Here is a 27564-nt window from a genome sequence, read left to right as displayed (position 1 = left end):
GAACACTAGCAAACTCTACACAATGAAGGACCGATCAATGGTGGGCCTAAGTCTTCAACACAAGAGCACTGATTATTCAGTTTAATGAATGCCTTGGACACTGCAATCGGAGGCAGCTTTTATTTTTGTCCAACCTCATTATTAGATAAGCACAGGGGAACTTGCTCTAAGATACACAATAGATTGCAAAGCAAGAGTCAATTTGAGATCCTCTCCCAAGGATGTATATGCTTAGAAAGAAACTCACAGCAAACTAAGAGGGCGGGTTATGTCCCGCTACATTTCAATAGATCAAGCTCATTTCATTTTTATGTCAGCAACTTTTGCTATGTGGTGCCTTCCTCAAAGACAAATTTATTCAAAGGCAGGTCCAATGTTTTGCATGTAGCTGTGTTTTTCTGTGTGCAGCTATTTTAAAGAGGTATTTACTTGGTTAACCCTAGGCGATAACCCTATGGACTTAACAGGTAACAAAAATCTCTGACTTTCTACAGGTTAGTAATTTGTAAAAGTATACATAGTCAAAATAGTGAGTCAATAAAAAAGAAGAAAAAAAGTTCCCACTGAAGGGAGTGGGGGAGGTTTATATTCAGTAGCTTTCTTTGTTTTCAGAGAGTGCAATCACCCTCTCCAATGTCAAGTAAGGGGCTCTTCGTATCACTAGGTGGTACCTGAAGGCCTGGCTGCGTCCTCTTCTTCCCTACCTGTGTGCAGACGGGTGAGCGAACGCTTGCCTTTTTCTAGTTTTGTTCTAGAAACCACCACTGGGCAGTGGGGCAACTGATGTGGACAAAGGAAACAGAGTTTTCTGAGTAGGTTACTTCTTATTTGAAAATAAGACTTATTTTCAACCTTGTCCAGAAAAACAATAACCAAGTGTTGACAGAGATTAGTTACTCCAGTCCTCATTTATTTTAAAAAGTGTAAGTTCGTCTGCAAGGAGCTGCGACTGCCATTGTGTTAGGAAGACATCCATGTTACTAACTAGCTACATGGATCTAAGTTTTCGACAGTGTATATCATTCATTCATTCATTCATTCACTCATTCAAGATTTACTGAGCCTTTTGGGCACCAATCGCATCACATGCCTTGGGGCTAATGGTCTTAGCTCTTGTCCACAGACTGCAATTCACAGCCCTGTCATTGGAAGACTGCATGGGAGCGCTTAAAGGTACGCGCAGCCCCAGGAAAGGGTTCCTGGAGAAAGCGCTACCTGATCCATTCTCAATTTGACTGAAAGAAACTGAGAATGGTGAAGAGGCCTGGAAGCAAGTGCTCCCGGCAGAGAAAAGATGCCCGCAAATCCCACAGGTGAGTTCATGGAAGTGTATGTGGTGTAACGGAGCTGATGGGTGGAGTCCTGAATAGGCACAGCTCGCTCCTGCAAACTTCTGTCACATCACACATCCCACGACTGCGGATCAACACTGTGGCCTCTAAATCCAACCAGGCCCTTTCTGAGGTGCGAAATCTGCTTTCCTCTTAGTTCTTTCTATAACCAAAACATACAAACAGGCTTTAGCCAAAAAATACAAACAGGTTTGTGGAGACAGCTCGGTGGTCTAAGCGCCTGCCTGGCAAGTACAAGGACCTGAGTGTGCCTGTCCTGAACCCCGGATGTGCAGTTTCGGCATTGAAACTGGGCATGGTGACACAAGCCTGTAATCCCAGTGCTGGGGAGGCTGAGACAGGAAGACTACTACGAGTTTGAACTGTATAGCAAGACCCTTTATCAAAATAAATAAATAAATAAATAAATACATACATATTTAAAAAAATAAAAAGTACAAACAGTGTAGATGTCTATCAATTGATGAGCAAAATGTGGCATAGCTACACAAAGGAATATTATTCAGCACCTAAAAGAACAAAAATGCCATCTAAGCTACAGCACGAAGGCCCGCTGAAAACACTGGTGCTAAGCGAAAGAAGCCAGTTGCAAAAGGGCAGCCTTTGCACAAATTCCATTTGTATGACAGAGTCACAACAGGCAAGTCCACACAGCCCGAGAGTACATTAGTCATCGCCAGGGGACGGAGGAGGAGGGAACATAGAATGACTGCTTACAGGGTAATAAGGGTTCCTCTGGGGGCAATAAAATGTTCTGGAATTAAAGTAGCGATGGTTGTGCAACCTTATGAATGGTCCCCAACTCATTATACACTTGAAGAGAGTGAATTTTAGGGTACGTAAGATAATTCTCTGTAAAAACAACATAAGAAGGACAAAGTAGAAAATAAGCTTTTCATAAGTTATTAACTTAGTAACCTGGAAGTTATAAATAAAATAAATTTGTCAATATATTGAAATAAAATAAGTTTGTCAATAATTGCTGAAATTAGGGTGTAGAAATTTATTAACTATTCATTTCTAAAAAGCAAAGCAAACAAAGCCCTTCCTGTCTCACTGTAAGAGGCATAGTCTTTATCCCCGGGACTTAACTGTCCAGAAGGAAAACCAAAGTTTAAGGTGTAAATGCAAATGCGCTCCTGGAAAGGAGGACAGACATGAGGGTCAGAGAAGGAAGCAATGTTTAAGATAGAAAGCAAGGTGGGGAGAGCTCACCAGGGGAAGGGGCTTGGGAGGAGGCACTACGACAGCTTCGGGAAAACAGGCATGTGGAGGGAAGAAAGAGGATCGCTCGTGCGCTAGTCAGAGCTCAAAAAAAGACGTAGGAGCCTAGGATCTGGACAGAGATGTACCGTGAGGACTGGCTCAGAGGCTCGGAGGCTGAGAAGTCCCAGCATCCGCCATCTGGAAGCCTAAGGCCCAGTCTGCTGCTGTGTACTGCAGTCCAGCCCCCAAGATCGAGGGAGCTGAAAGCGTAAGTCCTGCTCTGAACCTGAAGGTTGAAGAACCAGAAGCTCTGATGTGTGGGGCGGGAGGAGATGGACGCTCCAGCTCAAGTGCAGCAAACCTGCATTCCTCCACCTCCATGTGTGGCTCAGGAGCTCTGCGGATTGTATTGCGTGCACCATGTTGGCAAGGGTGTTCTTCTAGACTTATCTGCAGGTCCCCTCACAGACACAGCTGGAAACACTGCCACACCTGTGTTCCCGGCCTCTTTTCCTCAAGCCTCCACTGAAAACTAACACTGACAGAGTGTCTGGGGGATGGGAAGGAGTCGAGGGTGGCTGCAGGAAAGAGGGCAGGTGGACGAGGTCAAGAGACGAAGTGGTACCAGGAGCAGGGACTAAATCATTTGGGGCCTCGCAGGTCCCCAACGAGCTCCACAGGGGAGAAGCTGTCCAGTGCTCACGTTGCCTGACTCCCAGTTCTTCTCCACCCGTGTGAAAGCAGCCCAGGAAACCATCAAGAAGAACCAAGGCGCAACTAGTCTTTCTCCCAGCAGTGGCTCAGGTACGAGCAAAGCTTGGGACACCATTCACAGTAGTGCCTGCCTGCCCTCCGTTCTTCACTGCCGAAGCAACAGGATGCCAGGACAGGTCTGGGGCAGAGAGATAACTATACGGACAGTGAGCCCAGAACAAGAGAGGTACCACCACCCAAGATCCTTATTACATGATGTTCTATTACTGGTGGGTGAGACGGGGAAGTCTAGCGTCACGCCTTCTGCAGCAAGATTCCTGTGGCCCCTGAAGAATACCTCATTCACTCTACAAAGCTCCCTAAAACTCAAGGCCACTCCCCACAGACCCTATGCAGCACCTTCTATGGCCCTCTGTGCTGCTGTTCTTGTCATGCTGTCCCTATATGCTTTGGGTCCCCTGTGGCTGCCCTTCTGGACAAGGGTGATGGCAGCACCTACACAATGACTGTTGTACTTGTTCCTTGTCACCCTACTTTTAGACTCAGCCAGCTGAGACTTGAAAGAATATTTAAAAATTATGAGGAAAAGTTACAGCTTTACTCTCAAAGCAGAGAAGAAAGCTCGGCATGATTTCAAGCAGAAGTGGGGCCTCCCTATTCTGGGTGTCAATGAAGGACTCATTAGAGGCTGGCTCTGCCAAGACTGCTTCCAAATGCTTCAACTGGGAGCTGGGCCGGCTACACTGGAGAAGACCTGCCTGCCGGCACAAGGTGCGCCCCCTAGCCGGCTGGCGCTGCCCTCCATCCTGGCATGGCTGCCCTCCATCCTAGCATCGCTGACTTCTGAGCATGCGCAGGGCCAAGCATGATGGAAACTTAAGAGGATTTCTCCTTTAAGTGCAAGTACTGCGTCTGGCTTGCAGCTCGACCTCCCTGGAGGTGTGGGTTGGCAAGCTGGATGGATGAGCATGGCCTGATCATTACCCATTGCAAATGCTTTTAAATGGATAGCAACAGAGTGATGGCACTTCTGCTATGAGCCAGCCGCCCAGCAGAAGTTTGCCCTAAAGATTAAATATGTGTATGACTGATATTTTTGAAGGAAGGGAAGAATCAAAGTATATTTGTAATCTATTAGGAAAATACCCCACATTTAAAAATCTTCATCTGAAATTAAAAAGATGTTTTGTTAGCAAGGTAAAAAAATAAATATAATTGACAAATGAATTTAACCTTGATGAAATTATTAAATTGAAGGAAAGATACAATCTTTTAAAAAATGTTTTTATTTATTTATTTGGTACAGGGTCTTGCTACATAGCTCAGATTCGGAGTGATCCTCCTGTCTCAGCCTCCCCAGTGCTGGGATTACAGGCATGCGCCACTATGCCTGGTTTTGGAGGCCAGCGTAGCATACCTGGGATCCAGGGCCAGCATAGCATGTGGTACCAGGGATTAAGTCCAGGTCCTCGTGCTTGCCAGGCAGGTGCTTAGACTACCAAGCTATCTCCCCAGCCCGAGATACAATCTTAAAATATGTCTCAAAATAACAGCAACATTTATTCTCCAAAGAAATAAAGCTTGCTTCAGATTTTTCCACATCAGGATTAGAGACCAGTGGATAACAGAACTAGATGAAGTGACAAGAGAACTTGTGAGGTCTTTACCCCAAGCAAGATGTGCCCTATTAAGGCTTATATCTAGGTGTCCCCCTGAAGGTTATAGGAGGGACTTCTCAGAGGGTGCTGGATATAGAGTGTGAGAGGCTGGGATCAAAGGTCTGTGGTTCTAAATTAGCCCACTGACTGGTTGGCATATTTCTGTGTAGGATTGAGTTGCCCTGCCCTAGGTGTAGGGAGGTAGCCTGGATAAAATATAAGGGGAGAGAGAGAGGGGGGGAGAGAGAGAGAGAGAGAGAGAGAGAGAGAGAGAGAGAGAGAGAGAGAGAGAGAGAGAAAAGAAGAGGAGAAAGAAGAGAGAAGAGGAGAGAAGGGGAAGAGGGGGGAGAGGAGGGGAAAGCACGGGAGACAGTGTTGCTTGTCCCTTGCTGCTTATTGTTTGCTGCCTTCTGCTTACTTCCGCTGCAGTAGCCCTTGCCAAGGCACCCTGCTTCTGAGCCTTCCAATTATGACCTGGAAGCCCTATAGGCTAAGCTACAATAAACCTTTCCTCTTTGGTGCTGGGTATTTCATCTCTGCAACAAGAAAAGTAACCACGACATGCCCATTTGGAAAAGGAAACAGAAAAGTTTTATAAAAGAAGGAAATCTAGGCGCACACTTAATCCTACCATGTCACAAATAAAGAAGCAGCAGTATGTTAAAAAGGAGAGATGAAAAAGCGTCCCGGTTGAAGTAGACGTCTTCTGCTAGACTCACTCACCAGGAAGGCGCCTTTTGAAAAAGACACTATTCTTCATTAGTTAGCCAAACAGCATTGTCTTACCCTGCACTCACATGAGCTATTTCTTTAGGGTCCATGTTCTAAAGTTCTTTATCTCACTGTGGTTAAAGTGGAGCACACGCTGTGCAGAGATGCGGAGTACCCTGCCCGTGGAAAGGTCTTGGCCCAGTGGACAGCTCTGGCTGTCTTCACAGCTTCTGCTGAGCTCTCTGCTCTTCTGGGGAATGAAAGAGCTCATCAGGGTGCTAATGGCAATTCTTGGATTTCTCTAGAGACTGGCAAGAATGTAGGAATGGATTCTCACTTCTTTCCTGAAGTCCCGCAGCAAGTGAGAGAGCAGCTAAGCCAGCCTTCTGATGCCATCATCTTTCTTACCCAGTAGGACAGCATGGGGCCGAAGTGCTCACTGCCACGCAAACGATTTGCATTTGTACCTGCAAAGCTGTACCTGCATTGTTTTGATTTATGGAAGGTTTTTATATGCAATTCTCAGGTTCTCAGGATGACATGCAGAGTTTGGTTTTCTACTGTCTTGTAAAACTGTTAGACCAAGGATGCGTCATTGCACAAGGAAAAATAAAAGTGCTACCAAAACAGAAAAAAAAAAAAAAAAAAAAAAAAAGATAAATAAAAACAGGAAACTCAGGCTGGTTACAACAAACTACTGAAGAGTTTTCAGGAGGACTGATGTGGTAAAGGAAAACCAAACTCTTGGCTAAGTGATGGGCGGGCAGCATGACCAAGGTGAGGGCTGGCGTGTGAGGGGGCTGTGGAAGAAAGGGGCCTGCCCAGAGAGCTAAGAAGGAGCAGCCACAGAGGATGCCGCAGCCTGCACAGAAAGGGGACAAAAAAGTCAGTGGGCCACAAAGAACATGGCATGCCACAGAAAGGTGACTTAGAAGGTTTGGTGGGGCCGAGTTTATATTCTGGCGACTAGAGGAGACTTTGATTCAAATGTCACTGGCCCTGAGGGGTACTGAACTCTGGTTCTCTGAGGGTCATTTCCTCCTTTGGGCCTCTAGGCCATCTTCTTCTCTTAACATCTTTACCCTGGATCTCTACTCATTCTTAGATGTCACTTCTGGAAGCTTCTAGCAGCTTTCCCTGCCACTGCAAGCTGCAAGCCTGGGTTAGGGAACCTTCCCCAGGGCTCTCAGCACTCTACCTATCTCCTCCCCATATCCTTCATCAGCTAATTGCTTCTCTTCCTTTTCTTCCTTAGGGAACTACAGGCCTACTTCAGTGTACAAAGTCAGTTTTGCATTGTTATTTCAGATCACGTTTTTCTTGGCATTTTCTTTTTTTTTTTTTTTGGCGGAACCCGGGATTAAACTCAGAGCCTCTGAGTCATCTCCCTGGCCCCTTTGCCATTTTCATTCATCTCAAACAAATGATCTTTTGGCTTTTGATTCTATTGACTCTTGGGGATAAGCTCAACTCTAGAGCAGGAGTGTCATGTGAATTGTGTACTTATTTTCATGCATTTCTCTTGTGTTTCTCCTGCGAGTCCAGCACTGCTTGGAGCTGTGGGAGATACAAACAAGTGGAACTGTTCCGCTCCTCGTCCTTGCCGGTCATGGAAACCATCCGCTAAGGGTGAGGCTGGGAAGCGCCAGGGCCACTGCACACAGCGTCATGTAACCTCTCTGGTGCATCCTACTAGAGCACAGGGTGGGCCCCTCTGAAGTGCTCTAGCCCTATATGCAAAGGCTATGCCTCTGTTAACAAATGAAACTTTCTTTCACTTGAAATAGCGTCACTGCCTGAACTGGAGGACACTTAGGCAAAGAGTGCCGTCATCAGCTCCAGCTGGCAGCTGACACACTCTGAGGCAGGTGGGAGAAGAGCCCATCCACCTGGAGCTCAATCTTAGAGAAATGGATGACAGCAAGGGCACTGGAAACACTATGTGGTTGTTACTGACCTGAGTGTAAGAGTGTGTGTGCTCCTGTGTGGGTGCATAGAGTTCATCTATAATAAAAAAGAAATACGTATCTCCACATAGTCATTTTTCCTATTGTGCTTTCACTTAAAACTCAGGGGCTATCACAATTTCAGTTGTTAAACTATTATCTTAAAATACTATGTGTGATATTTTGATACAATGTCTAAAAACAGTTAAGCCCTCATAGACAAGAAGACTATTTTCTTTAAGATCATTTCAGGTGCTGATGTTTCTCTTACTTTAGGTAGTAAGGGACAGACTGGAAAAAAGAAATAAACATGACTACACGAGGGCAATTAGTTTTCAAATCTCCTGGCAGAAGTCAACAGGGGATTAGAGCATCCTCCTTCAGGGAGGCTGAGCCAGGTGTGGGGAAGAAGAGATGGCTGCGAAAGAGACGGCAAGGCTGGGGCCAGAGGACGGGGATGAGCGGGAGCTGGCGATGGTGGGAGAAAGGAGTGTTAGGTGTGGCGTGGAGAAGGTGAAACCAGTGAAGTTGGGAGGAACTCAATGCGCTTGATAATCAGAGGAGGTCACTGTGGCTGGGGTAGTAAGCAAGAGCAGAAAAGGAAGGGGATGAAGCCAGAGAGGTCAGCAGGCTCAGATGATGATGTAGCGCCCCCAGATACAAGAAGAAATCACCCACATACTTGGAGCAAAGGAGTGGGCAGGCTTGTGTTAGTTTTAAAAGATTACTCAGTGATCCTGTGGGTAGACAGGGATGGGTAGGAGGGTGGGCGTAGGGCGTAGGGGGAGACAGGACCCTAGCTCTGAGCAGTGGCCCAGGAGAAAGGGGTGAAGCTTGGGTTGCAGTGCTGGCCTTGGAGACAGGACAAAGGGTATGAACTCGCAAAGAACCCCGGAGATCATAGAAGCTAGAAAGTGTGGCGAGGCTGCCTGTCAGGCCCTGGAGAGACGGACAGGACATCTCATAGATTTCTGGAGGGAACAACTGGGTGGGGAGTGCTGCTAGGGGGTGCACGTGTGTCTGGGGGTGGTGGTGGGGAATTCAGACATTGTCAGGCAGATGGCTCAGGAGAAGGCCCAGGAGAATTTCTGGGCAAACATGAAGGGGACAGAGGGACACAAGGGAAGAGGAAGCCAGAGGGCACCTGGGACAGGGTTGCAGGATTCTAACATGAAGTGTGTGTGGAATGAGAAGAGCCAGCAAGTGACACCTAAAGGGATGACCCTGAGAACTGGGGGCCTGGGGCCTTGGGAAAGTGTCAGGGGAGCAGAGTGCCTGGGAAGCTGGGCTCGAATATCCACTGAGGCCTACAAAGCATCCCATGACGTCAGCCCAGCAGAAGCCACTAGTGGCTTGGCTAATGTAATGACAGCATAAGCCTCCCTGAAGAAGGCCAACAAGCACAGCAGAACATACTCAGTGCTACACCGTGTCCCATGTACCTTCCTATGAGGAAGGAGCATCCTAATGGCCACAGTGACTCGGTGAGGTGGTATTATGGTTTGTGTCTAGACGCTCCCTCCCAAAGCTTCACACGGTCTTAGGGCTTTTTTCAATATGGCTGGACCTTGAGTGTGTGACTGATTCACGGTGCAATGCTGGGAGGTGGGGTGCTGGGATTAAGCACAGGTCATTGCTGGATTTGTCCTCTGACTGGACTGGCACCGCTCTTATCCCAGTAAGTTGGATACAAATAAGGGACAGAAAGAGGCTTGTCTTTTCTTCCTTGCTGGCTTGCTTTTGCTGTCTTCTGTCACCAAGAACTGGTCCTACTTTGTGATACTGTTCTGCCATTGTCCCCTGCCTTGGAGCCAGGCAGTGATGGACTGCAACCTTTACAAACTGTGAGCTAAATAAACCTTTGCCCCTTGGGTGTTGGGTATTTTGTCTCAGTAATGACAGAAAAGTAACTGAGACAGGTAGGTGCCGTTATTATCTAGCCCAAACATGATAAAATTAAGGCCCAGAGAGATTAAGTGACTTGCCCAGGGTCATATTGCAGAAGCAGAATTCAAGCTTAGGCAGTCTAGCTAATGAATACTTTCTCTCCACCTGCAGATTATCTTGTCTCTTAAGTCTGTCAGAGTGTAGACAACACAGACAACTCTGTGGGATGACGTGGACATGAGCAGGGAGATAAGCAGGGGGTAGATGTTCAAGAGGGTGGTCATAGGACAGCAGGTTTTGGACGGTGGAGACCAGGACCAGAGTGTGTTCAGATATAGATTGGAAGGATGCAGGAATGAGCCGGAAGTTACACAAGAATGACTCAATGAACAAAGGATGAGGTCCAGAAGAACTGGCAGGGGTGAGGCAGAGCAGAGAGAGAAGAGGAGTGGCCACTACAAAGGTGGAAACTTGTCTCCCAGACCAGGGGATGATGGGTGCAGAACGGACATCTGCAGAGGGACCTCAAAGGAGTTAAGGTTGCAAGTCTTTGGTTTTCTCTCTGAGACAAGCAGCTGGTTCATCTGTTGAGGGACTGGGAACAGGGAGGCGCAGGTGGAGGGAGGCAGACAGATGTCCATGGGGGAAATCGCCACTAGCATGAAGGAACCAAGCAGCACCTGCTTGTTGACTCTCAAAAGACTGGAGGAAAAAGAAGGGATGGTGTGGGTGTGTTTGTGGGCAATCTGGGGGATGGATGAAGAATCCTAGCTGCATCTAAGATGCTTTTGGGGTGGGGTAAGGTTCACAGCATATGGGGCACTCCTGGAATGTCTGCGAACCGGCTCTCACAGGTAGGAAATGAAGTTATGAATACTAAATACTGAACACTTAATGTTCAGGAGATGAGTTACATACCTAGGCTGCTCTTGTACAGATGCCAATCTGAGAACCCCAGGGCTGAGCCTGAAGGGCTGGGCACGAGCCACACGGCCAGCTGTTGAGCTCCCAGATGTCCAGATGGACTTCTTGTTAGAAGAAATCAACACACCCCCAGGGAAGTGCTCAGAAAACAAGCACAATGGAATAACGGGAACACAATGGCCAATGGCATTCCCAACCCCCAGAGCTCCAGAAATCATTTACTATACGAACTGTAAGAGAAGTCCAGGAGACTCTTTATCATTCTTAATAGATCACGAGGAGGCCCAAATCCTATGAAACAGTATCGAAACCCATAAGAAGAGCAGAGGGAGGATAACGTGAAAATAAAATAGGTTGGTGACAAAGAGAGAGGGAGAGAGGGAAAGACAGAGGAAGGGAGGTGGGGGACAGGGAGGAGGACATGGAGAGGGAGAAGGGGGGAGAGAGCGCATGGGCCTTTCTCAAGGAGGCTACATACATTTAGCATTTCTGTTGCCTTAAAGGAAGCAAAGAAGCTTTTCATATGTGAGCCATGTGCTCATCACTCCTGCAGGTTGCCTACCTTTCCATTCCTTCCCACTTGACACACGGTAAAAACGAGACAAAAAGAGGTCAAGCAAGGGCTGGCAGTATAGCTCAGCGGACTAAGCGCTTGCTTAGGTAAGCGCAGGGGCCAGGGTTCAATCCCTGCCTCCACATGCTGCGCTGGCCCCATCCCTGGGCGTGCTGAGCCGGCGATGGAGTTTGGGTGTGGTGGTGTGTACCGGTTATCCCAGCACTAGGGAGGCAGAAATCAGGAGGATCACTGCGAGTCTGAGCTGTGTGGAGAGACATGCACGCACGCGCGCGCGCGCACACACACACACACCCTAAAAAAAAAAAAAAAGGAATTTGCTCTAAGGCCCTAGCCTGCCAGGGCAGGGAGTATAGAAAGCTGAGGCTCCCGGGGAATGAGTTTTCCTTGAACATAGGACCACCATGGCCACAGTACCAGGCACAGATCATGCAGTGGACTCTACACACCCATTTTTGTGAAGCTGACAGAAATCCCGCCTGATAAGTCTCTTCACTTTTTTTTTTTTTTTTAAGGTGGGGAACTAAAGGCCACAGAGATTGATTTGCTCCAGCACAGCGGTTTTCTGCTGCTTCTGTAACACACTATCTCAAATGTCAAGGTTTAAAACAACTCAAATGTATCCTGCAGTTGTGCAGGTGAGAAGTCTAAGGCGCATCTCTCTTCACTGGAATCAAACTGCAGCAGGGCTGTCTTTTTCCAGAGCTCTGGAGGAGAATCTGTCTCAGCGAGCATTAGTTATGGTCCCGTTCAGTGGTGCTGGGTTGAGCCCTTTGCATGATGCGCCTTTTGTTTATTTTACATAGCCCTGTGTCTCTCCCTCTGAGAAAGGCTCTCCACTTCTAAGGACTCCCTGAGTAGCCCGGTCCTTCAGGTTCCCCCAGTGCTGCATGAGGGTGGCCTGCTCACAGGCTCTTGGCGCTAACACGTGACTGCCCTTAGGAGTGGGTGCTCTTCTGCCTTCTACCCCAAGTTTAAAAATTACTACAGGGGCTAAAATGACTAAAATCTGGATTTTATAGTTTTGGTTTTAGAAGTCTGATTGTACCTTTAAGAATATATCCAGAACTACCACTACCATCTCTACTACTGAAAAATAAATACTGGAAATGGAGAGAGGCTGTATAGCTAGGCTTTTTCTGTACAGATGCAAATCAAAGAAACTGATTTGGCCCCAAACCTACTACCGGGTCACAAGCTGCGGGGCATTTATCACCAGCGTCACTTCTAAATGAAAGGACTTCAACACAGACTTGAATTTCATTTTCACTTTCATTCACATGGCTAAATTTCTAGGACTTTTAAATTTGAGTACACTCTTTGTTTTTGAGAAAACTTCTCTGTGTTTTAAGATAAAGAACATGGAAAACACAGAAATGTTTTGATAAGAAAAGGAAAAACCACCTCGGTGGGAGATAAACTTTTCGTATGAGATAAGTTAGAATTCTGTCATCAGAGAAACACCATTCTTAATCCTGATTTTACTTCTCTATGTTGGAAAGTTATTCAGTGAATACATTTGTGATATTTAGATTTAGATTTTGGAGCTTATCTAAAACTATCAAAGTCCTAAAACAGTAAAAAACATTTTCATATCCTTCAGAATTTTGATTTTTAAAGTTAAATGTGTATGAGTGGAACTGGCAAAAAAAGAAAGAGACCTTATGACATCATAACTCAAATTCTTAAACATTTGGCAAGAAAACATTAGGTGTTCTCACTATTTGTTGAAAAATGTCTCAGAACTGGTAACAGCACATTAGGCAATTTTTACTGTCAGCCATTTTCTGGGCTCGCACAAAGGTCCTGTGAGGTACGACTTTTCTTCCTCTCTATTTCACACCTGAGTAACTATGGCCCACAAGAGGAATCGAAAAGACTGGATTCCAACCAAAGAAATGGGCTTAGGGCCTAGACCTATAGCTGCTGGTATGTTCCTTTAAAACATAACAAATGTTCACCACAGACAACCCTTGCCCACAGTTCACATGTGAAGGGTCTGTGGAGGATGAGGTGAACAGCGTCGCCTCTGAGTCACACTTGGGCTTGTCCTGAAGTTCTGGCAACAGCCCAGTGGCTTGTCTTGGGCAACACATCCAACCTTTCTGAGTTTTACCTTCTTTCTCTGTAAAACAGGCTAGAGATGCCTACCTCAGAGGGTTGCTGAGATGGGGGGAGAAGACATGAAAGCGTATCTGGAAAGCATTCGGCACAGTGTCGATTCCAAGAGAACGGAGCCCGTTATGACCCCTGTACTCACTGTAACAGAACATGGCCTCTGTGTTAGGCTCAGTGTAAGGTAATACAGATCCTCTCAACACTACAGAAAGTTCTTCAAAAACTCACAAGGCACAGAAAAATATTTGCGAGGTAACGGAGAGAATTAAGAGCTTCCTATAAAAGGGTATGAGAATGGGTCCCAAACATCTGGGCAAGCAGAGAGGGAATCAGGCTTGACAGGGAAACATGGCCATGAGATGTTACTCTTGAGGGGAACCTGTGGGGCTGGGCTCTAGGTGTAGGAGCTCAACGGCTCCAGCCCACAAAGGACAGCGCAGGTGCCTTCCCTTTTTCTTCTCAACTCTTCCTGCCCAAACCTAGGGAGAGAAGATTCCAGCGGGGAGGGAGACTTGGGAGGCTGAAACACCAGAATTCAAGCAAAGCAGATAGACTGGCCAGCAGCCCTGAGGTACAGAGGCAGTTCAACTACACTCTGTACTGTAAAGGAGATCTATTTATTTTGTAATTAGCCAATGATAAGAAGAAAGCGTTCTTCCGTCTTGGCACGAGGTCTGGAATGTCCAGTTACAACACTGGTATGCTATCAAAAGATTTCACATCCTGAGCCTCTTGCTGTTGTGTTACTGGTATGTTGGCCCTGAGATAGTCTGGAGTGGAGCAAAAGCCAGTATCATGTTGATAACAATTGAATCCTTGGATTTATATAATGTGACAAGTCTTGCCTAGCATTGTTTAGGTCTTGGCATGGCTGTAAATGCCCAGGCCACAACACCAAAGGAAAAGCTCACTCTGAAACTTTGCTTGGAATATGTGTGAGGGACTTCACTGGTTAAAGCTAATGCATGTCCAAACAAGTACTGGTTTGCTTAGGGAGTACACGGAGCTGGCAAGCATCCCTTGGCATGGAAAGCGTGAGTAATGCTTCATTTTAATGAGGGATTCTGGGGGGTCCCTAATGAGGACTATGTGGTATTTCCCATGTGTCTCCTTGGAACGTGGAATGATTGCATGTACAGTGGGGAGAAAGCCATAAGAAAGCATAGTTCTTAAAGCCTCTGGGGCCCTACAAGATAACTGAGTTCTCAGAAATATATTACAGTTCCCAGAGAAAATTTCTTTGTCCCACAGGTAAGCAAATGGAGTCAAGTGGTGAGCCCATATTTAAGGGAAGGGGATGAGAGGTTGATTTCTGAGGTAATCTAAAATAGTTTCAACTATGATGTGAACTTCGTGGCAGCCCTGGGTTGAGCACATAGCTTTCTTACTCAGCTTCAGAAAGGTAATCATCACTGATTGTCATGTAGACAATGATAAAACACATTGAAACACTTCAAGACATAATGTTAGACGTGTTTTACCCATGATTCCTAATCCGTTGTACTTTAAAAAAAAATCAGATAAAGTAAAAACTGAAGACTTTGGGAGTGTAAGAGTGTGTGTGACAGTGTGTGTGTGCAGTCTCTAGAAAGTGATGAGGAAAATAAAGTCTCCCCAGTCCACACAGTCTCTCCTTAGTTGACAGAGTGGCAGATGAGGTGAGCCTCACCGCATCCTCATTCCAGGGCCTGTCATCTGATGTCCCTGATACCCAGCCATGTGGTGTGGCTTCCTGGCAGCAGATGCTCTTCTGCTCTGATCTGGGGCACCCTGTGACTGTTTATGCAAAGTATGTGAAGTCCTGTACTGACTGTACTTTGTTTTATATTCTAGGCTGGCCACAGAGACAGGGCCTCCCAGAGTCCCAGATTTTGGAGGGATTAAGGATAGCCGTGGGGTGGTTAGAACATTATCCAGTGCTTCAGGCTTCAAGGAGGCAATGGTGACCCAGAACTCAGGAGAAAAGAGTCCCCAGGGACAGAAATGTTGGCAGGAAGGACCTCATTTATGTGTGTTCATATATCAAACTGGACTTGGAATTTGAAAGAGAAATAAAAAAATCCTCTATGTTGAGATAAAGAACTTCTGAAGTGCTAAAACATCATAAAATGAAATTAATGTGAAGTCAACTTGCCAGGCAAAAGCTCTTATCAGACAAGTCTGGCACCTCATTCCTGGGGTTTCACTGTGTCCACCGACCGCATGGAGATGTCTTATGCTTTATTTACTCAATATTCAAAAACAAAACAGTAAAAGGCATTCTAACAGCCAATTAAGGAAGACGTTTCAAATGGAGTTTTGAAAATGTACATCTTCACTTCCTATTAAGTTTAAATTCATTGCGCTAAGAGGTCGTTCAGTTTGTTCTCACTTGTGTTTGTTGTAACGCCTCCACCCCCCTCAACAAAAGCAACAACAACAACAAAAACAAAAAAAAAATCCCAAGCAAAAAGCCCTTAAGCCATAAAACTAGTGTCCAAGGAAAACACTTAGTTTGAAAAAGAGTTGAAAAATGTAGCCTTGGAAGAACCACTGCTTACATGGGATTGTTCAACAAATTCCTGCTGTGTGAGGTTTGGCATATACTTTCTAAAAATATAAGCATCTGGGGAAACGAGACAAAGCCCAGGTCTTGGACCAAATGAAGCACGCAGTGTGAATCTGTTAGTGATTATATCCAAAATGCAATATGTGCCCAAATTTAGCAGTGAAAACTCCAATACAATCCAAAAGCCCAGCAGGCACGGTCCTTACCATAATATATAGCCCACGGAGAAGGTGCATATGGCCGCAAGTCCGCTGCTCCTGCTGGGATACTGGTGCCGTGATGTCCTCATCTCAATCAATATAAAGGGCAGAACTGTTGTGTGCTGCGAGAGAACAGAGAGCAGGTGACACAGATTCGTATCTCGCCTTTCTACAGTTTTTTCCTCCCAGTAGGAGAATGAGCAGTGTTAACTCTTGGGAAAGAACCAGAGCTGAAAGCCGTCTATGGCTCGCGAGAGGAGGGGAAAGGACTCGAAAACATACTGCAGCAGCTGCGGCCTTGGTAATGTTCTTCTGCATCTTCAGTTCTGAAATTTCATTTCACTTGATGTCCATGGAGAGACATTTCAAAAATGCAGAAAGATGGATAGCAAAAAAAAAAAAAAAAAATTGAAACAAAAGGAACAAAAATAACCACAACTCACATTTTGCTATACGTGCTTTTTCTTTCCTTGTTCATATTTATACATAATTAAGATCATACTGTGTATGCAAGGTTTAGGGTTTTATTGCAAAGTTATAGCATGAAAATTTTTGATATGTATTTCAAAAATTCTTCTAGAACATCAGACTAAAACTCTACTTTGTAGTATAGTAACGTTTATTTAGTAAATATCTGTTCTTGGAATTAAATAGGAAAAGGTTTCTAATATTTATTCAAAAGAAATGTCCTAATGAGCAACTTTTACAGAACTCTTCGTCTGAATGTTAAATTACTTCTGGACTGTCAAGGGCTCTGGAGAGCTTAAGACTATCAACACACATTGCTGACTATGTGTGTACCAGCATCAACCCGGGAAACAATGTTAAACTCACTTCCAGGAAGGCTGCAGCAGGTTGCACAGCACTGCGTGGATTTAGATACAGCGTCCGAAGGCAGAGGCACTGGCAGCTGGACGCAACGTTTCCTCGGTGCTTCTGGTCCAGTCCCCACTGCACATACGAAGACAGTGGACCAGGCCAGAGATTCAGTGCATCCGACTCAGAAGCTAAGTTCCTCAAACATCAAGTACCCTTGTTGTTGAACTTTGGTGGACAGCGCTAAGCATCCAAAAGCTTCTTAGATCAATCTGGGGCAGAATATATATTTATCATCCAACTCTGGACACATTCTCAAAGTTACAAAGATGCCAGAGATAGGAATGGACACATCCGCAGGTCTAAATTTCACTTAGTATCTCCTGAGCAGCCATGGAAGAATCTTCATCTTACTCTTGCTGTATGGGTTCTGTACTCACGAAAAAGGCAGGGATTGAACGCTGTGATTTTCAAATTCTAATACATACGTTAGCAAAATGGAACCAGGCGTCAGTGAAGTGCTGATAGGTAAAAGACATGCTGAGGCTCCCGAGGAGAACATCTTTGAAACAACTTATTGTTCACATTAAAGAAAAGGACAGATGCGGTCTTGTGAGAAATATTCAGATGGTGGACATTCTTCTCTTTGGCTTTCTCTTCTAGGTAACTGTGCTGAATGTCAACTCATTAGTAATTAGAGTGTGGAAGTCAAAGAATGTCAGGTGTGTGATTCCACATTTAGGTGGCTTTATATTTCTTCATCTTTTATCTTCTTTATTATTATTGTTTTAAAACTGTATGATTAGCTCTGTAGGGAACCAAGCCAAATGCACATGTGTAACAGAGACAGCGAGGGAATGCATTCTAAAAATTGATTCTATTGGTTTTTCATTATAATTCAGTTACCTCAGAAGATCTGGGCTTGGAATTTCACCAAAGGTTTGAGATACCAGTAACAGTCTTACAACCTAAAATTGAAGTACGTGAATAGGCCATGTCTTACCAATTTTTACAAAGGAAAATATACCTGCACATTGAACCTTTACATGGAAGGTAAAGTTAATCCTGGTAGACCGTGGGGATTGTCAAAAACAGTGATGTTACTTTTGACTCATTAGTACTAAGCTATTTCTAAACCCTATCTCTTCATTCGCTGACCCAAAGTGAATCTAAAATAGGCCTTTTCCCCCTGTGAATTTACATTAGCACCAATAACCAATCTGAGTGTGCTTGATTCCTAAGCTATTATTGTTTTGCCTAGCCTACCTGCTATTATCAGATGTCATGCTTGAAGGGTTGTGAGACACTTTGATAATGCCAGATGGAAAAGTCTACTTGAAAAAGTGACGATCTTTCTAGATCACTTCAGCTAGTGGCCTCATCAATGACAAAAATAAGTAACTTGCTTCTCTGACAAGAAACCATTGACAAGAAATTTATATGTGGTGAGCAGCACCCATGCAAGTTGGCCACTACAAATCTCAGGGGAAAGATTTCCTGTAGCAAAGTAACAGCTTATCACTCAGCATCTTAATATTCAAAAGAATGAAAATGCAGAGAACGAAAACGTAGCTTGGCTTCTAACATTTGCAATGCAAATTATGCTTATTTATAAATAGCACATATGAATAAAAGTAAATATAATTTCAAATAGTTATTGAAAATATCAATGTTGTCCCATACAAAGTTACAGTTCTATAAACTAAGAATGCAAATAAGTAACCTTTAGCAGCTTAGTTATGACTTAAAATCTGCAACACCAAGAGGGATCATTAGTTTAGATCTACAGGTACGAGATTCCAGTTCCAATCCACTTCCAGGTGACGCTGCCTCCATGACTTAAGAATGGGAAAAGCCGGGATTGGCGGTGCGCGCATCTAATACAGCACTCTGGGAGGACTGTGAGCGTGCGCACAGCCCGGACAATTCAGTGTCTTAGCAGGATCTTATCATTACAAAAAAGAAAAAAGAAAAAAGAAAGCAGTGGAGATATAGCTCAGAGTAAATACCACAAGTTCCATCTGCAGTGCACAAAAACAGCAATGGCTACCGCCACAACAAAAACAAGGAAAAGCAAAGAAACAAAAGCAATAACACAGCACCAAGCAGAACATCAACTCCACTTAAAAGGAGTCGCACCAGAGCAGCTGCACAAGAGAAGCGATCTTGTGTTGTTTGCTCTTGTATCTACAGCATTCAGAAAAGACTGACGCAGACCAGGTACCCGGTAAACATTTGCTGAGATCACGTGATCTCCCAAGGAGCATCGATGTGCGTATAATTAACTCCATTCTGCAAATGAGACTATTATTTCACCTAAGATCACAGAACAACTCCACCTACAGGGAGGATTCAAAGCCAGCTCTTTTTGAAATCTGTTTCCCAGCCCAGGCTCTTTTTCTGTATTTGAATAACATTTTTTAAAAATAGCAGAATTGAACAATCTTTGAGTCAATAATACTTCGATATAGTATACAACTGAAGATCACACACTGTTTCCCAGTAGATCAGACCTATTTTTCAGTTGGGCTTCAGAATAAACAAGTCTTTCCAGCAAAAAAAACAAGACATACTGTTATTTCCTGCAGCATATTATGATCTAAGTAAGCATAAGCAACGGTGTCAGCAGGCACTGTGGTCCAATGACCGTTACAGAGAGCTGGAAGCAGTCTCTGGGATAACGTACTACATCCCCTCAAATATAAAGACTACTTAAAATTTACAGTATTCTCTGGCAGAGGGAGACCTACTTTGGCTAAACAAAAGAAAGTCTGGTCATCACCAGGGGCTCCTACGAATTGTACTGGATTGCTCTTTGCGGTACACACTCGCTCCGTTTGGATGTGTTCAGCTTACTTCCTGCTAAGAAGTCTATTAATGATTCTATTTCTTTGGTTTTCCTTACCCTATTGAAATCCTAAGGCAGGCTAAGTTGACAGAGGAAAAAAATATGCTGGAGACTCAAGGTTGTGGCATCAACATGGGCTTAGCTCTGGTGGGGACCGGATGACGCAGGGTACCACACGCTAGAGAGCATGTGGGAGGGAAAGGTCACATCCTGATACAGGAAACCAGAGGGGGTGGGATCCTGCATGTCCTTCCAAGGAGACACCCCCAGCAACCTCATTGGTGTCCACTGTGTAAAGTCAGCCCATTACATCTTACCTCAAGAGTTGAGGGTTATAATCATCCTTACACCAAGGCCCATTGCAACAGTATGCACCAGTGGAAGAGCCCTGAATGTTCACTATATATGTTTGTTTGCGTGACGAGGGCTCGGATTCCGATGCCTGCTCTTTGCATATTGAACAGGGATGCTGGTAAATATGAAAGGGGCAATAAAGACCTAGCAGCAGAAGACCAACTCCCCTAAGTGGAATTAGAACGGAGAATAACTTGGAAGGAATTGCTTTGTCGCTGTGTGATTCAGTATCACTTTATGCCAGACCTCTCTCTATAGCACATAAATTTCCTTGCAAACCATCAGAACTACTGCTACAGTTTGGATGTGGAAGGTTCCCCAAGGCCCACGTGTGAAAGTCCTGGTTCCCAAGTTGGTGCTGCCAGGAGAAAACAAGAAAAGGCAGATAAGGCAGAAGGTTAGGGCCTGCTGGAAGAATATGGTGGGTATTAAAGAGACACTCTTGTGCAAACTCACACCACACAGGAAGGGGCTGGACTGGCTACGGGGAAACCATTTGTGCCTATCTGTTATGACCATCGCAGCCTGCACACAGAAGGGAAATTTGGGGATAGCAATTGGTACAGGTTATTAATACAAGGATCCAAACTATGCTGTGTGAAACGAGGCCAGGCAAGAGGAATAGATAAATTAGCAGGCCTCTAAAGGTTATCTCAGATCTCTAGAATTGATAGCTATAATCGGAGTGCACGATACAAAGGTAATAGATTTGAAGACTATTCAGTGGTCATTTCTCCAATCTTTCGCCTTCTCTATAAAAGCTTCTGTGACAAAATTATATGCTAACTGTTTCCATGGTTACTGGAAATGGTGGGTTTACTTTCTAAAGCCATGTTTTAAGTAGCTGCAGGAGCGACAGATCTGAATCTAATGCTGCATTAGGCTTTTCAGTCACCCTCTACCTCCTGCATTTTCTACTGTTGTAGTGTAACCTAAGGCCTTCCACAATGAACAGTTCGCTTTATTCCCTGGGTTTTCTATATATCAACAGTTTTCAAGATATAATTTGACTAGAAATAATTTGCTACAAATGGGAAGGGGACCAAACATGGAGAGCAAGGCGAAGGTGAAAAAAGAGAACAGAAAGAACGTTCTGTGCCGCACCGACTCCTACCAGGAGCAGGACCGTGTTCTGTGCCGCACCGACTCCTACCGGGAGCAGGATCAGTACATACTGCAGCACAGATGACTTCTGCGGGCCTAGAGCTGGTGATCTGAACAGCTCACTGACAACAATCATGCGCAGGGTAAGAGCCACTGTGGAATTCCCATCATGTTATTTAGTAAAATTCTGTATCATTTCTAATGTTTTGAAAATTTTTGTTCTCTTTAAAAAATTATATATCTATATCTATATCTATATCTATCTATCTATCTACCTATCTATCTATAAAACAAAAACTTCTCAATGGTATCATCCTCCCATCCCATATGAATACTAGCCAAACTCATTTCTTCCTTGGAGGCAAACCCAGCTTTTCAGTGTGAAGTGTGGCAGCCACGACGGGTCAGCGAGCTGGTGACACGACGACTGTCTGGCGCATCTGCAGGGCTTATTCTTGTGTCCTGGGAATGCTCTTAGGGAGCAGGCCTTCCACCTCCATGCAAATCTGGCCTTGTCCTCGTGTTTCAGGGCACCTACACTAACTTCACCCTGTGTGACAACTTAAGATGACAACTAAAGGGACAGCTGTATGGGCACGTGTGTGCGCGTATGTCACGGAGAATGTCCGGACGTCCCCCCAAGGCTTCATGTGCTCCTGGGTAGCGCTTGGGGGAGCTGACTTGTCCACAGGAGTGCGTGGTACTAAACAGTGGACTCATCCACTGAGGAGTTGAGACCTAAGTGTGATGTGGCAGGTGAGGCCCAGCTGGAGGAGGTGGCAGCTGGGTCACAATGTGCAAGGTAGGTTCCCCTCCTCTCTCGATCGCTCTCTGCTTCGCCACCATGTGTGGCACACCATAAGCAAGCCTCCTGCCGCAAGTGAGCCCTGCGTTTGAGTCCATGAACTACAGGCTGATCCTCTACAAATAGCCTAAATCAGGCTTTGCTCCTCTAAGTCGTGACAGTGTGTTGGGTACCGTGTCCAGCAATGAGAGTGTAATTAGACAGTGTGTGTGGGGCACCCACATTCTGAGGGCATCCTGGCTGCAGGCTGAGTTAGAGGTGGGAGTGGACCAAGGACGTAGCCAGAGAACATGCCTAAGAGGTCTGACAGTTTAGCTGTCTGCCACATAAATGCTGAGTGCTCCAAATCACACCCTGAATATTTTTTCCTCTCTTTTCTACCTATAGATATCTGTAGTTATCCATAGAATCAAAGGGGATTAAAATGTAATGTTTGGAAATAGAGCAGAAAAGAATGTCTACTTTTGTAAATAAAGTGTTTTAAAGTATTTTTTTTTTAAAGTGACAGAAAGAATGACATCAGAAAAATGGGAAAATCACAGATCACTGGCTGATCCCAACCTCTGGCATGACTTCTCGGCTCCCCAAATGAATCCAACATTTGAGGACTCCAGGAAAACGTAGCACAGGGTGGGGTGTGTACTGCGTTGGGGTGGCTCTTCCCTTGGGACAGCTATGAACCAGGACTCAGTGAGGCATTTTCCCTTTTCCAGGGAGTTGGAAATGACGTCCAAGGCAGCTCAGAAACCAGCTGCAATCCTGAAATTTGCCTCCTGAAAGTCTGATCAAATATTGTATCCTGAAACTATTGTCACTTCTGTTAATTGGTCAGCTCAAAATCTGTCAGCCTCTCTACTCCGTCCCTAGAAGAGACAATCTTTTAAGTCAAAGACTGAACTAGTAGTCCCATTTCCCTTTCTCTTGAAGTCAAACATAACTTCTTGGCATGGGCCTTCCTCTCCCAAGGCTCAGGGGCTGGCTTTCCTTTGGTGTTGTTTGCATATGGGATGCAGAAGCTCTCTGAGGCTGCCAGGGCCTTTTTGTCAGTGCCTTGTTTGGTGTGACATAAGACACCTGTGCCTGCTGGCTGCTAAGTCAGTAGCATGGCTTTTGAAAAAAATCTTTATTTATTTGGCACAGCGTCTCGTTATACAGCTCGGACTCTAAGTGATCCTCCTGTCTCAGCCTCCCTAAAGCTGGCTTTACAGCATGCACCACCATGCCTGGTTTTGGTGGCCAGCACAGCATGCCCGAGGTTCCAGGGCCAACACACCATGTGGTGTCAGGGATCAAATCCTGGTCCTTGTGATTGCCAGGTAGACCACCAAACTATCTCCCCAGACTAGATGCATGGCTTTTATAGGAGAACAACGTTATATCCAAAATGAGGCTAGAAATTGTGACCCAGAAAGGTAGATTCAGAAGGACCTGACATGTGTTGGTGCCAGTAGGTTCCCGGCCCTCCCAACTTAATTATAGAGCCGAAGTACTAAATTAGGGAATCATTCCATTCTAACATCAGTGCAACAACTCTTAGGATATAGTTTTAATAACTAGTCAAAATAAATAAAATAATGTCACACATAATGTCACAGACATGCAGACATGTCTTTGTAATTAAAAGCAAATGAAGTGCCCTAGCAACACTCATACTAGAAGAGTAGCATAGCTTACTGGGCTACTATTCTTACATTTAAAAATCACTTTAACATGACTGTAGGGCAGTAAAACCTCTCGGTGATTCTTCAGAATGACAGCATCCTTGAGGTGCCAGGGGCCATGGTGTTACTGGCAGGCTCCACTATGGTACATATTTTTCCCTTTATTTTTCAGCCCAAGCATCCTGTGGGCCACCAATTAAGGGATTCCTTTTATGAATGGATTGAGAGATGGTCCATGGTACCCTGTAAAATATGGCAGTGATTTTTAAGTGACCTAGCACCCACTTCTCCCATGAACACTGCACGACTGGTCTTTGCAACTCTCTTGGAACATCGCCTCTAGTTACTGCCCGTAGACACGTGACGCCAACACGATGCACCCCAGACAGCGAGGGAAGCTGCAGAGGCCACAGAGCTCTGCTGTGCTTGGGCAGCTCAGGAAAGGCTTTACAGAGCAGGGGACATTTGACCTGGCCTTTCATGTGTCACTGGAGACTGGCAAGCAACAGAGGGGCTGAAGGAAAGAGCTCGTTCACAAGGGCAAGAAGAGAAAGTGCAAAGGCATGGAACAGTCCCTCAAGGGGACATCACTGTTGCATGACACAAAGGACAAAGAGGCAAGTTTTGATGGGGGAGGAAGCCACAGGCAAATCAGGGAGGAACTCTGTGTCACTCTGCCAAACTCAGCTTCCTGTGTGGCTCACACTGCTGCCCGGAATGTAAGCTTTATAGAAAGTGGAGGAGAAAAGCTGCATATCAACAGTGGGACAACCATGCTGGAGGCAGGCAGGAGGACACAGAAGAGAGAGGAGGCGCTTTGGTGCCACACCCTGCTCTCTGGCCTTGCTTCTGTCCTGCTCACTGGTCACCATGGAAGGCACTCGATTCCCCCATCACTTTCTTCCACTTGTTTGCTTAACCTCTTCCACTGCGATTTCTCTTTCTCCTTTTCTCTTCTACTTAATAAGCACTGTGATACTGAAAACATCGTAAGGAAAATAGCAAAACAAAAAGCTAGCATAACCTCAGCAAATATCTACTTGACAGGCATCTACAGAATATGACTTTTTTCATTCCCCTGTGATTACAAAGTTTCTATCACTAGTAATTGACACACACAAATATGGAGCACATAGTGATGGGAGTAGCTTCCTTGTATTGAGCTAAAATATGCTTAATTTCTACCAGACACATTCTACTATTATCATACTTACTCCTCATGACAATCCTCCTGCAGTAGCTATTTTCACCTTCACTTTATACCCGAGGAAGCAGAGGAACAGGGCATTTGCTTGACAGCAGTGGAGAACTCACAAATGGTGCAGCTGGTCTGATCTCAGAGCTACCTGGATTGAAAACCTGTGCTTTTTATGGGACACCTTGCTTTTCCTTACTGTTTCTTCATTCATTTCTTTGTTCCTTAGTTTATTTACTCAGTCACTTGATAAACACTGCACTTATTGGCCCCTTACATGGTCACAGGAACTTGAAAACAAATCCCAGAACACAGCACAGATCCTTGTCCGTGACGGGCTGCTGTGCCTGGGAGTTCATTTTTAACCTAATACAAATTTCAAGTTTCTCACCTTTGAGAAAACCTAACTAATCAGGGTTGCCTATGTGAGACCCTACAGTAGAAATGGCTGCACAACACAAGCAAAGAATGAGTGAAGGGTTTTTTTTTGTTTGTTTGTTCGTTTTGAGATTGCATTATTGTACGCTAGGAGCCGTACTAAGCATTTTATGTGGACTAAAACTCATTTAATTTTCACAATAATGCTTTGAGGTACAATTTATCAGTGTCACCCATTAGTTCTATTTTATAAAAAGGCACAGAGAAGTTAAGAAAATCACTCAGGCTTATCCAGCTGGAAGGAAGTGGGCTTGTGCTCAGCTGTAGGTAGCTCTAGTTCTGAGCCCTTTCTCTGGCCAGTGGGGAACTGGGAGACAGAAGGATAGGGGAGGAGCTTGTGCAAGGTTGTACCAGAGAAGGGTAATCCTATCTCATGGTTGTGCAGGGGAGATAGACCCCGGAAACTTCTCACAGCCTCTCACCACTTAGATTGGTGAGACCCCATGGCTTGATGTTGGATTGGTGGCCCATGGAAATATCAGACCAATCCTCATGCTGCCTGATGGCAAATCCTATGGGTAGCTGAGGGCCTCTGTACACAGAAGGGAAGGCGTGAGAGTAGCCCCAAGCCACTGCCTGAGACAAGCATCCCTTTTCTGGGACTTGGAAGCCCTTTCTTGGCTTTTCAATGGACTGTTCTACTTCAGCGTATGGTGAAGGCATCTTGAGGGGTGAGGAACACAGTGAGGGAAGAAAGAGCAGTGGGGGAGGAAGGCAACGGCAGGGGACACTCAGTCTCGTGCCCTGTGGCCCAAATGTAAAAGCACTGGAATGTTTTCTCAAAGAACATGAGGAAATAAATCTAGGAGGCAGCACAGAAAACTGAAATTCATTGTTAAGTGCAATTTGTCATTAAAAAAATTAATCAATAAAAGAGCAGGATATTTCTGCTATTTATCTGTCACTCCAAAATCCCATTTTTAGTAGAAGGGACTCACCTTGCTGTATCAGTATCACTTCCCAGGGCTGGGGTAGTGCTCCAAAAACACAACTGTGGCCATTTGATGGGTTTTTCCAAAAGGTCCCACTACCTCCAAGTGAAGCCCAAGTCTCTTAGCATTGCCTTCAGAGGCCTTTTCTATGGGGTTCAACCTTCTTTCCAGACTGACATCTTATCACCCTCATCTGGCGACTGTACTGTTTCATGAAAAGACCTTAATGTCTCACAGCTCTGCTAATGTTCTACTCTCAGATTGGAATCCCCTGCTACTTGGGATTTTTTCTTTGTTATCTATTGTTACAGTTTGTATCTAGTTGTCCCCTCAAAGCCTCATGTAGGTCATGGGGCAAACGCAGATGGAGGAGCAGTGAGTGGCTTGAGAGGCGGGCCTAGAGGACCAGGGCGCAGCTTGAAGGGCGGGGCCAGAGAGGCGCTAACCGTTAAATTGGCTATCCTGTGCTTTCTCAGAGGTGTAGAGGGTCATCCTGGACATGGCAGCACCCCAGCCTCTCTTCCAGCGTCTTGAAACCTCCAGTAACTGTGAGCTAAATAAACCTTTCCTTCCCTCATTTTGAATGTCAGGTATTTGTCCCAGCAATGAGAGAAGAGTAACTAATACATATATTTGGGGAAGAGTTATTTTATGCCCATCAAAAAGTCTTTGCTTAGGGTTCTCTGTTTCTTCACAGACATTCTAGAGAAGTGACATGGGCATCAGGTGCCACAGGGACCTGGGAACCAGGAGGTGAGATGATGGAGCCACAAGACGGAAGGGTTTGGAGCCCAGAGTCACCACTTGGAAGAGCCCAGCCCTGCGGGTCAACTGGATGGCAGAGGACACTGTGTGAGAAGTAAGTTCTGTGGAACTAATCCACGGAGAGCTCAGGGTTAATGTACCAGTAGTTATGAGGGTTAATTTAATGGTGTCCCCACGACACACCTGCATGACAGCACTCAAAGGCTGCACACCTGTCTCCATTGCCACGCATATAAGTGGTGGTGTAACATGACCCATTGTTCTAGTTAGCCTGAGACAGGGGCCCTGAGGTACTGGGGACACTTTAGGAAGAAGGAACAAAGCAAGGCAACCGCAACATGTTTAATTCCATGGCACGAACATGGAAATTCTGACTTTTCCTTGAGCAAATCTGATTTTTCCATTAGCTTTTATTAGGGGAAAAATCCTGCAAGTTGAGAGGAATAAGATCTAACTTCCTAAACTCAATATGTAAGTAAATTTAAAAAGACATTTATCTTTAAAAAAATATAATGTCTATTACGAATAGGAAGGGAGCTATTTTGTCCCAAATCATATTCAACTGAGTCACAAAACTGAAACTGCATATTCACAAAATACCTAAAGGCATTAATTTCTTAAAGTGGAAACAGTAACACATTTCCATTGAGTTTTATGATGGCATCATGACTCTCCGGCAAATGTAGCAATGAAGTTCTGTGGCTCTATGTATGCTTCTTCACTGAGTCTTCCAATACAATGATTCCAAATGGCTTTAATTTGCCCATGTTTATGATAAAATAAACGTTATTTTGATTGATTGGCAAAT

The 27564-nt window shown here is 45.1% G+C and overlaps 1 protein-coding gene across 1 annotated transcript in view; it reads right to left on the bottom strand.

Moving 5' to 3' along the window:
• Aig1 (androgen induced 1) overlaps positions 1–27564 on the bottom strand; it is a 249280-nt gene that overhangs the window by 23676 nt on the left and 198040 nt on the right. The window contains exon 4 of the mRNA XM_004628549.2: positions 15845–15960. Within this exon, the coding sequence (XP_004628606.1) occupies positions 15845–15960 (116 nt within the window). The remainder of the gene's footprint in view (positions 1–15844; positions 15961–27564) is intronic.

This window comes from Octodon degus, unplaced genomic scaffold (genome assembly GCF_000260255.1).
Source record: "Octodon degus isolate 3935 unplaced genomic scaffold, OctDeg1.0 scaffold00024, whole genome shotgun sequence".
NCBI lineage: Eukaryota > Metazoa > Chordata > Mammalia > Rodentia > Octodontidae > Octodon > Octodon degus.
Note: the sequence above shows the minus strand (reverse complement) of the source record. Positions and strands in the feature narration are given on the sequence as shown.